General features: G+C 31.6%; 1 protein-coding gene and 1 pseudogene across 2 annotated transcripts, besides 2 other annotated features; both read right to left on the bottom strand.

Annotated features, from left to right (window-relative positions):
• Positions 1–3,923: 3,923 nt before the first annotated feature.
• TVAGG3_0728250 (uncharacterized protein) lies at positions 3,924–4,635 on the bottom strand (the record flags this gene model as incomplete). Its single annotated transcript, XM_001292069.2, has 1 exon — positions 3,924–4,635. A coding segment is annotated over one exon (712 nt), but the record flags the coding sequence as incomplete, so codon positions are not given.
• An 86-nt stretch (positions 4,636–4,721) lies between these two features.
• Positions 4,722–6,012: a mobile genetic element.
• On the bottom strand, positions 4,801–5,916 carry TVAGG3_0728240 (annotated as a pseudogene). The gene has a single exon. A coding segment is annotated over exon 1 (1,116 nt).
• A 5,358-nt stretch (positions 6,013–11,370) lies between the features above and the next one.
• Positions 11,371–12,445: part of a mobile genetic element that runs on past the window's edge.

The following is a 12,445-nucleotide window of genomic DNA, read 5'->3' as shown; positions in this document are numbered from 1 at the left end:
CTGATAATCAGAAGAATAGTTCTAGTAATAAAGCTCCAGCTGGTGCAATTTCTGGAATCGTCATTGGTATTATTATTGAAATTGCAATATTTATTATTGCATTTATTGTTATCCGAAAATACAAATCATCAACAACAAATACTGATGTAGGTGAAGAAGTTTAAATTTTCTTATTGAATAAAAATTTACATTTGATTTTTCTATATGAACTTCTATAAAAAATATATTGTCTTACAGAAATCTCCAAATTTAAACCATTTCATATAGTTTGATTGTGCAAAACCTATATTCTTAATATAAATTCACTCCCATTTCACTTTATCAAGAATATTCTATTCAAAAGTTATTGCCCATATTGTAATTCAACTCCGCTGTTTTGCTGATAATATAGAATGATTCAAACATTCAAAATTAGTACTTGAAATTAATTTTAATTTTGAATTATAGGAAGGAAGTTCAATATGGTGTTACCCCCTTTCATTTTTAAAATTTAATTCGGGAGTCTTTTTGGCTCTAAACCAAGTTCAAATTAATTGCTTTTAGAAAACATGTTCATTGTGAAGAAGTTACAAATAGTATTTGGCGTCTTTATTATGAAGGAATTGATCCTCCTTCTTCAGTCATTACAGGTGAAAACCAACAAGTCACTGCAACAGAAGACAAATGCTTTGCATACATCTGTAAGTTCATTAAGCTACAAGATAGAGCAGTTAAATTCGAAAATACAAATGATTACTCGATTTTACTTTGCGAAAACGTTTTTTCAAAAGGTCCAGGTACAGTATATATTGAAAATTCTAATAATACTGCCATTATTATTGATAAATTCTGTTCATTTGAAAGTAAATCTACTGTATGGCCAATTTCTTCATTTCAAAGGAAAAATCAACAGTACAATCCTCCAAGGATCAATTTGTAATGGAGGAATAGTTCAGCATGTATGATTTCCAAATATGGTTTTGGATCACTTTCAAAAACAAACATTTCTAACTGTATTACATATCAAAATCCAGGTTTTTGTTATGCTTATGTTGAATCAACAGTAAATGTTTCATTTTGTAATTTTGAGAATTTAAACGCAACTGACGGATTGATTACTATTTTTAATGTCCAGGAAGAATTGACCGATGTAATTATATAAATAATTCTCAAATATAAAATTGGGAATTGTTTATTTTTTTATAGACTTGATATTTTCGATTCATCTTTCCAAAACAATCCTGAGATTAACAAAGGAAAATTATTTGAAGCAGGTTGGATGGCAGATTTATATCTATCGATGTAGTATTGATTTTATCATCTGGAGTTGATATCAGAAAAAGGAAAGAAGTTTCATTTAAGAATAATTTAAAATTCATTGATTTAAGTCCATGTGAAGGAAATCTTGAAATAATATTATTTACAAAGAAAGAAAATAAAATTTGTTCAATGTCCATCATGAATTTTCTTTTTGGTAAATATCATATTTCTATTTTGTTATTACTAAACGATAAAAATTAATAATTTTTCATATCTTCTGCATTTTTAAACAAATAACGAGAAAAATATAGAAATAATAATGATATCAATTCGATCATAGTCAATGGTAACTTCATGTATAATGTTGTAAACCAATAGAAATATTGTAAAAATTATTAAATTCTGTTTATAGTAGTCTTGGGAATTAATTCTAAATTAAAGGGATGATTTTGAAAGTCTGGCGTAGTTTGTATTTTAGAGATAAATCCAAAAATATCAATTCTTTCATAGGAGAAAAATATCTTCGGGTGTTAAGTTGTAAACTAAGGCAGTGATCTTTTAACACATTATAATAAACTTTAAAATATTAAAAAAAATATTATGTTTTTAATCATACTCATTTTCATATGCACAAAATGATGACATTGGATCAACAATACCTTCATAAACTGTTTGATCGTCAATCATATCAACTTCGAAGTCTTTGCAGAACTTGTTGATCATTTCTGTGCAATCATCCAGATCGGATTTGATTTTATCGATTTCGTCACCGGATTCAAATTCAATCAAAAGTTCGTTCACTGCTCTTCGATGTTGTTTAAGTGCTTTAACAAGACATTCTGAGAACTTAGAAACGTTTTCTTCAAGAAGTTCTGGATACTTTTGTTTGATAAAACTCAAACAGTCACGTGCACAGTTAGGATGTTGCAATGTTGTATAAAGCATTTCTTTGTATCGACAAAGATCTTTTCCGAAAATAACCATTGGTGAATCCTTGAATGCACCAATGGGCATAGAAAGATATGGATCGAAGTCTTTCACAAGTTGATCAAGAGATGTGAATGCTCGGTTCAATGTATTAACACATAATTCTTTAACACGAACTTCCTGGATCTCGATCTTCTTGATAGAAACACCTTGATGATAAAATGGTAATTTTTCTGATGTTTCGATGTAAAGAGTTTTAATAGGATTCTTCAGTTCTTCAGATGATTTCTGTGATTGTTTATTGATAGAAACAACTGATCGGAACTTATCCCATGAATGTGGAGCTTCATCACCTTCGATTTTATCCGATGGCTCTAATTGGATCAAACAAATACCATCACCTTTGCATTCCTCATGATGATCGCAATAATCTGTTGGACAAACAATTCCTTCCCGATTCTTCAGTTGTTGAACAAAATGGATTGTTTCCGTCTTCTTGCAGCAGTATATTCGTTGATCTTTCTTGCCGCCTTGTCTTTTTCTACCATGAAGAATGACAATGGAACACTGACACCAACTGTGTTTCCTGTAGAAATACTAGACAAATAATTGGACAATTTAGAACAGATTTCTTTAGACCGGCCGTAATCGCGGTTCTGATAAAGAACACGTAATGCCATTGATGACAAACCGCGCAATGTATAATATAACTGTGCTTCTTCGCATAACCAAACAGATGAATTCAAATATTCAATCAAAAGATTTTCATTAAAATCAGACAACAAAATTTCGGCATCGGCATTCCTGCATCAACTTTAACTTTAGTTTCGACTTGAACTGAAGGAATGAAGAAGAATTCTTGATATGTTCTAGATCGCCGTAATCATAGACATTGTTTGCCGTTCTGATTGGTTGTGTCGTTGATAAATGGAAACCGGGTGGTTTAGGCAATCGTTCGTTCTTCTTTTTATTTTCGAGTTTTTCATGTTTAGAACGATGTTCAACAACCGTAGCAATTAAACATGTACAATGTAATTGTGAAACAAACGCTGAGATATAATCACCGGATTCGATATTGATACGAACTAATTCACTCAACCACTTTAAGCGCATGTTTGGAAAGTCCATGTTTTCATCAGCCAATGACATTAATTGTTGACAACGAATGGACAATGCTTGTTTTGATGATTTCTGTTTTTCAACAATATCTGCAATGGATAAAGCAGAATCCATTCGATCACTAACTTTCTTTTTAAGTGATTTATTGTCTGGTGTAAGTTCTTTAATTATCAAAATATATTCTTTAAACATAGGAATCATTGAAACTTTGTTTTCTAAAAGAATTGTTGCGTATTCATCAATGAATGAAAGTGTGGAAACATTAACTTGTTCATATCGATTGTAATCTTGTTTGAAACTGTTAATAATCAATGCGGTACTCAATGCACGTGATTTTGCTTGTTTGTACATAATTAATTTAGTAGACATGATGATGAAATTTCGTTCTAATGGATATGATTCGAATAATGAATCACAAAGTAAATACAAATACTTGTAGTTATCTGTTGGTTGGTATCGACACAACAAAACTTCAATTAACTGGATGACTTCGTTCATGCAAACACCTAATTCTGATTTGACGTCAAACAAAAATTTGATGTAAATATGTGTCAGCAAATCAAGAAGATTCAAGTTAATTTGTGGACATTCATATGTTGGTTTGATGACATCCAATGTGTCAATGATGATTTTTCCGGTCAATTTAAGGAATGAAATGAAATGACACTTGAATGAGATAGATAATGAATGGAAGAATGATAATAACTGCTTCTGTTCACTGTTCTTGATTAAGAATAAAACAAATGGAATCAATGCAATTTGCATTCGTTTGTTAGACATAAATAATGGGGATTCAAAATGATTAGAACATAAATCAATAAGAGGGAATAAAGCAAATGCGATTCGTTGTCGAATACTATAACAAATCTCATCTAAGTTAGATAACAATCGAGCTAAAAAGCCTGCACAAAGTGCAAATGTGTCTGGATCACGACCGCCAAAACATTGTTGTGTCGACAACAAAAATTGTGATGTAAGTTTAGAATAAGGTGAATACATAGCGTTCGTTGATAATGGTTTCATGTTGTTAGTCATGTTGATCAAGAAGTGCTTAGAAAGAGATAATGGAGATAAGAAAATCCATTGAACTCGTGTAGCAGACATTGGATGTGCAATTATGGGTCTGACCTTAGATATAGTTCGAAGGAATGTGTAAACGAATCGTACGATTTCTTCATTTCCAAGATCTGAAAGATTATGGAAGAAGAAGAGTCCCAATGACTCTGTAATGGAATTGCAATCAATATCCTTAGTCAATAAGAAGCAAATCAAGTCAAGAAGTGAGTTGTTAATTGTAATTAAGTCTTGAGCTGTTGATTGAAGTTTGCCATCGGAGAAAACAATCTGCATAATGTCAAGAATAAGTGGTAAAGATGTTGAAAAGTCTGGAATGATTGTTGTTTCGATCTTTCCTTCAATGATTTCATGACAAAATATAGGGTGTCCAAAGGTGTGTTTAGCACAAACCTGAATACTGCGAATAGAAATAACAAGTTACATATATATAAAGTTTATTTAAATATAATCACCATTGGATTCAATCACGCGTTCGCAGCGATCGATCCAGGCTTCAAAGACACGCTTTAAATCATCATGAGAAAATTGCTCAAATTGCTCTCTTACAAATTTTCAAGATCATCTGGACTCGCGAATTCGCGTCCTTCAGCTCTCTTTTTTAGCGTGCCGAATAAATAAAAGTCAGGGTGCAATATCAGGTGAATAAATTGGGTTTGGAACAACTTTGACATTGTTTTCCACCAAGTAATTCATTACCTTATGACTTTTGTGAACTCTTGAATTATCAAAATGAATTGCAAACTTTTGTTTTTGTTGTTTGGATTTCTCAACTCATCAGAATTGATAATTTGAGTAAGAACATTGTCAATTAGATACTGAGCATTCATCGTATTAGGTTTTGAAGAATATCAATTGATGATGCCATTCACGCCCCAAAAAACCGACAACATCATCATTGGTGTGTCAATTTTTTTCTTCGGGAATGTTTGCGGATTTTCATCCTTCGGGATCCACATGATTTTGGCTTCTGTTGCATATTGAAACAAGACTCGTCCCCTGTTACTAAAAAGCGAAACTTCTTGGATTGATACGCACCCAATATAGAGAGGAGCTCTTTCGAAGATTGGACTCTAGATTTTTTTGAACTGAATTAAGGTTGTGCGGAACCCAACGTGTATACGCTAGTTTGTAGTTCAAATAATTGTGCAGATAATAACTGACTGTTGTACGTGGTATCTTTGTCATCTCCTCTATCCTTCTGAGTGATGCTCTTGGGTCTTCATCTAGCGCTTGAAGAATTGCTTTGATTTTTCTTTGATCCGGCGATTTTTGTCAATTTTTATGATGGGCGCCTTTTTGTTCATGAAGTGATACATCCTAACATGATACATTACAGTGGAATAGCTAGGAGCATCCATACCGAAGCATTTTACCAATATCTCGTAGATTTTTTACAGTCTTTGCATTTTTTTGCAAGAGCGAGGATGTTTTCTTTATGATTCATTAAAAAAATGAAAAAATCCCGCCAAAATTTCCCGCGAAACCGCCTCCTGTCTCAAAATTCATTTTATATCCCGGCATGGCGCCAAAATACAACATACTCATCATATACATATATTCATATTTTTTATTATATATTTATAATCAGCATATATCTCCTTTAATAGTCTCATATAGAGCGCTGTGCTAAACGCACCTTTGGACACCCTATACTTTAATCGCTTCTGATAGAATGTTGGGAAGTCATCACCAATTGTTTGTGGATCGAAATGATTGAACAACCACTTTCGAAGTGATGTTCTACCGCCATCGCCAAATGTGATCAATAATTTAACCAATGTTGGGAGAACTTTAGAATCGCGCTTCTTAATAAGTCGGCAGAAAAGAGGGATGTAAAGATCAGCATATGACTCGTCAATTCCAGACAAACTTGGAATATCGAAATTATCAGTCAATGCGGTAGCCGTGTTTTGAGGAGGGAAGTAGAATGGAGGGATAGTGATCTGTAATGACAAACCTTCTGATTTCTTTGGAGTTTGCAGAGTTACGTTGGCATCTTTAGAAACTTTGCCTGCTTCTGAGAAAAGCTCGACTTCTACAGATGTATTGTTATTACCTGAGATGCAACTTAATGGAATAACTGCTGTATCGATCGCTTTCTCTTTGATCTTAGAATTTTCTTCAACATGATAAAATTGAATCAGCAAATGACACTTTAAGATGTTTCTGTAGGGACGATCGGTATGAAATCTGGGAATGGTGTTTTGGATTGCCATTGAACATCGGAGAAACATAAAAATCTGTAAGACCTGTGCAATTCTTGTTTATGATTATTTTGAGAGTCTATAATCTTTTGTAGTTTGGTTTCTCACATACGCAAGCTTTGAAGTAAACTTTTCCTGATTTAAGATTCAACGTAGTCCAAATATCGCGAATTGTGATGATTGGAAAACATTTTGATACATACTTATAAGATTGACTAGCTGATTTGATATAATCTCCTATTAAATGTAAGCTCAATTTGATTCGTAAAGATTAACGCCTTATGAACATAAGTATGTGAACATTTCTCTTTGCTTCGTTAATATAGATATTTTCATCATCTGAATAATAAAATTATTCCTTATGATCTAAGATAAACTCAATTTTTTTTTTTCTTTGATCCGAATTCCAGTTTTACGATACGATATCGTAAATTCCTTTAAAATCTGAATCTGAATCTGAAAAATATTTATAAAAGCATTCTTCATTATAATTTCATTAATTTATAGATTGTAGTTTTCAATTATAACGGCCTTCAGAATTTTGATATAATCACGTATTTTAAAATTTTTTGATGCTTCACCTACTATTTCATCATTCGTCATCGATCGAAGAAAATTATACACGGATACTGCATTCAATAAATCCGTCTCGGGGTATGCATAAACAAAAAATTAAATCAACAAATAAAATGAATGAAGCAAGAGATATCAGACAAATTGATGCTGTATTGCCTCCATATGTATCTGATGATGAATTAACTCTTCAATTTACAAACGATGAAGTAAAAACAATTCAAATTAGGGCTTGGTCTTCATATATAACAATTGCTGTATTCAGAAATGCAAATATGTTTATGCTCGAAAATGGAGAACCTTTGAAGCCTGTTTATTCATTAATAAATGAAAATGAACATGAATATGAAAAATCAATTTTACTTAGAATAAAAGGTCGCCAGCCAAATTTAGTTCTTCAATATAATGGAATTTCAGAACGTTATTCATCTGATATGCATGTAAGTGTAGTTATCAATGTTAAAGATTTTACTTATGAATTGCCACAATTAACAAACTCACATTTAATAATTGCTTATGCAAATAAACCAACACATTATGTAAAAAGAATTAGTCAATCAAGTTATGGTTACTATCAAGGAAATCTATATTTTACTGATATCCATGAAAATTATGGGACTTGTGTTCATATTGATATGGAAAAAAGTGTTGAATATGAAATATCAGGAATATTGATGTTGATGGTTGTCTTCCTGCATTTAAAGATGCTAAAAAAGTTGAAGTCATTTTTTCAGATGAACTAAAACACTTAAAATTGATTCAACAATGATAAAAGTCATTTGTATGACAAAATGCGAACAGATTGTTGTTATGTCAAATGTTGCAGGATCAAACGCGAAGATAATTACACAGATGATTCATCGATTCTTTCATCAACAAATGGACCACAAAATATATTAGTTTTCTTCATAAAGAAATCATTTTGGTCTTCCAAATATAATTATTCAGTTAACACAATTTCCGAAATGCAATCAGCATATTATTTTGAGTCTTCTAATACAAATCAATATATCTATTCTTACTCACCGTTTTCAGTGAAAGTAAGATATTATATAGGACCACAAAGTAAGTCTAGGAGTCATATTTATTGTAAAAATAATAACAATGAATTATTACTATCAGAAGATTTAAAGGAATCAGAGATTTATTCATGTAGTCATACAAACTATATTAACATTTTATTAATTGACGGAAGGATCGAACTTTCTGATTTTAAATTTGATGATCCAAAGATATCAAATGAAGGCTATCCTCAGTATGATAATGGAAATTTGAAGCCATTATGGTTACCAAAAACACAAACATCGAATGAAACTTCAGGTACTGATAATCAGAAGAATAGTTCTAGTAATAAAGCTCCAGCTGGTGCAATTTCTGGAATCGTCATTGGTATTATTATTGAAATTGCAATATTTATTATTGCATTTATTGTTATCCGAAAATACAAATCATCAACAACAAATACTGATGTAGGTGAAGAAGTTTAAATTTTCTTATTGAATAAAAATTTACATTTGATTTTTCTATATGAACTTCTATAAAAAATATATTGTCTTACAGAAATCTCCAAATTTAAACCATTTCATATAGTTTGATTGTGCAAAACCTATATTCTTAATATAAATTCACTCCCATTTCACTTTATCAAGAATATTCTATTCAAAAGTTATTGCCCATATTGTAATTCAACTCCGCTGTTTTGCTGATAATATAGAATGATTCAAACATTCAAAATTAGTACTTGAAATTAATTTTAATTTTGAATTATAGGAAGGAAGTTCAATATGGTGTTACCCCCTTTCATTTTTAAAATTTAATTCGGGAGTCTTTTTGGCTCTAAACCAAGTTCAAATTAATTGCTTTTAGAAAACATGTTCATTGTGAAGAAGTTACAAATAGTATTTGGCGTCTTTATTATGAAGGAATTGATCCTCCTTCTTCAGTCATTACAGGTGAAAACCAACAAGTCACTGCAACAGAAGACAAATGCTTTGCATACATCTGTAAATTTATCAACTTACAAGATAGAGCAGTTAAATTCGAAAATACAAATGATTACTCGATTTTACTTTGCGAAAACGTTTTTTCAAAAGGTCCAGGTACAGTATATATTGAAAATTCTAATAATACTGCCATTATTATTGATAAATTCTGTTCATTTGAAAGTAAATCTACTGTATATGGCCAATTTCTTCATTTCAAAGGAAAATCAACAGTACAATCCTCCAAGGATCAATTTGTAATGGAGGAAATAGTTCAGCATGTATGATTTACCAAATATGGTTTTGGATCACTTTCAAAAACAAACATTTCTAACTGTATTTCATCAAAATCCAGGTTTTGTTATTATAATGTTGAATCAACAGTAAATGTTTCATTTTGTAATTTTGAGAATTTAAAGCAACTGACGGATTGATTACTAGTTTTTAATGTCCAGGAAGAATTGACCGATGTAATTATATAAATAATTCTCAAAATATAAAAATTGGGGAATTGTTTATATTTTCTTATAGACTTGATATTTTCGATTCATCTTTCCAAAACAATCCTCAGATTAACAAAGGAAAATTATTTGAAGCATTGGATGGGCAGATTTATATCATCGATGTAGTATTGATGATTTATTCATCTATGGACATGTTGATACATCAGAAAAAGGAGAAGTTTCATTTAAGAATAATTTAAAATTCATTGATTTAGTCCATGTGAAGGAAATCTTGAAATATATTATTATTTGTACAAAGAAAGAAAATAAAATTTGTTCATGTCCATCAATGAATTTTCTTTTTGGTAAATATCATATTTCTATTTTGTTATTACTAAACGATAAAAATTAATAATTTTTCATATCTTCTGCATTTTTAAACAAATAACGAGAAAAATATAGAAATAATAATGATATCAATTCGATCATAGTCAATGGTAACTTCATGTATAATGTTGTAAACCAAATAGAAATATTGTAAAAATTATTAAATTCTGTTTATAGTAGTCTTGGGAATTAATTCTAAATTAAAGGGATGATTTTGAAAGTCTGGCGTAGTTTGTATTTTAGAGATAAATCCAAAAATATCAATTCTTTCATAGGAGAAAAATATCTTCGGGTGTTAAGTTGTAAACTAAGGCAGTGATCTTTTAACACATTATAATAAACTTTAAAATATTAAAAAAATATTATGTTTTTAATCATACTCATTTTCATATGCACAAAATGATGACATTGGATCAACAATACCTTCATAAACTGTTTGATCGTCAATCATATCAACTTCGAAGTCTTTGCAGAACTTGTTGATCATTTCTGTGCAATCATCCAGATCGGATTTGATTTTATCGATTTCGTCACCGGATTCAAATTCAATCAAAAGTTCGTTCACTGCTCTTCGATGTTGTTTAAGTGCTTTAACAAGACATTCTGAGAACTTAGAAACGTTTTCTTCAAGAAGTTCTGGATACTTTTGTTTGATAAAACTCAAACAGTCACGTGCACAGTTAGGATGTTGCAATGTTGTATAAAGCATTTCTTTGTATCGACAAAGATCTTTTCCGAAAATAACCATTGGTGAATCCTTGAATGCACCAATGGGCATAGAAAGATATGGATCGAAGTCTTTCACAAGTTGATCAAGAGATGTGAATGCTCGGTTCAATGTATTAACACATAATTCTTTAACACAAAGGTTTTTCTGACCAGGATTGGGTATACTAGACTTTTTGGCTCTTGTAGTGTCATAGATATCATACACCACGATCAAACAAATCTCAACATTGCTTCGGTCATTTTCATCTGCAGTAAAAAATATTTTAGTTGTTTTGTTTTCAACGGTTGTTTAGGATTTTAAGTCGGTCTAAAACTTCCCTAGGTATAGGGAAGGATTGACAAAACAACTAGGTGGGTAACATGCTTGGAAGTCGACAAATCCATCTTGAACAGCATTTGTCTTAAAGTGTATGTTCATTCATCTCAGTAAAAAACTTTACATCCCAAGTTTAGAGTGTGAGGTGGTTGTTGTTACCCATGTGTGCATGGTATATCCTCTTAAAGAATCTTCACTGTCGCATATAGGCCCTGCTTGTTATAGTAGTCATTTCGTGTTAATGTTTCCATGCTTGTCTTCCTACATCCATCCGATCCTTGAACTTTCCTCTTGTTCAGGATTTGGAAAAGATTTGCTGCAATACTCGTGCAACCTCCCACCTTCTTAGCGTTTGTAATAGGGTTGTGCTTTCCTTTAAGATAACCTAAATGTACTCAAAAAATTTCCATTCCATTCCAAAATGCACGTGCCTGCTAGCTATTGTTCCATCGGTAAAAAACCTGGACTGCAACCCTGCAATCGACCAAATAAACCATTTCTATGTAAAAATGACGAAATCAAAACAAGGACCCCTATTCTAAGCGAGACAAAAAAGCACTCATATAAAAATTTAAGTTCAAACACCCAAAATGCTGGTTTATGGAACTGAAACATGTCCGGGAGTACTAGAAAGATGACCACCACTACTGGCTAATATTTGCGGCAAACACAGATCTAGTGAAGCCATCATTCAGTCCAAAAATTTTTAGATGTGAAAACTGTTACAATATTCGTTGACAAATATCCATCGCGAACAAAACTGACATTTGACTGTGAAGTTCTTTTCAAATCAGACGATATAAAAAACTATCCTGCGTTCAAAAAAACTGTAGTAAACAAATATTCTTGTCGACCAAAACATTCTGCTCTTGGTGTCATTGACAGTTGTATAAAAATCTTAAGAGAACTTAAACCAACCACAGAGGTGGTGAAGCAAATGAAATGTCATATGACGACAAATATAGACACTTCTCCATGCCAAAGATGAGACCAAGTTTAAATATTTACAATAGCCGTAACAAAAAGGTTTGGGAAACCATTCCCTGAGAAATGAAAAACACCCTGACTTAGAGAAAGACTATATATTAATAGTTTAGTCAAAAGAGACAAACAGAAAAAAGCAAGCTTCAAACTTAAGAAAGGTGACAAAAAGTAAAATAGAAATACCTAAACGCGACCCATATGAAAAACTATTGACTATGACAACAATGGGAACCCGACAGTACTCGCATTCGTGTTCGTAAAAATAGAAGAAAGTATACAAGAGAATATTATGAAGTTTTAGGCAAACATGGCAAAATGCTACAGACTGCAAGCAGAAGAAAAACTACTATTGTCAAGACCTCGTTTCAAACTTGTTAAGTTCAAGGCTGCTGTATACTTTCCAAAGACAGTTCCTAACAAATATCAGACAACTCCTGACAGAATATGCTAAAGAAGTTGAAAATG

The sequence above is a fragment of the Trichomonas vaginalis genome, chromosome III, assembly GCF_026262505.1.
Source record: "Trichomonas vaginalis G3 chromosome III, whole genome shotgun sequence".
NCBI classification, from domain to species: Eukaryota; Parabasalia; order Trichomonadida; family Trichomonadidae; genus Trichomonas; species Trichomonas vaginalis.
The sequence above is the reverse complement of the archived record's forward strand: the minus strand, read 5'-3'. Positions and strand labels throughout refer to the sequence as shown.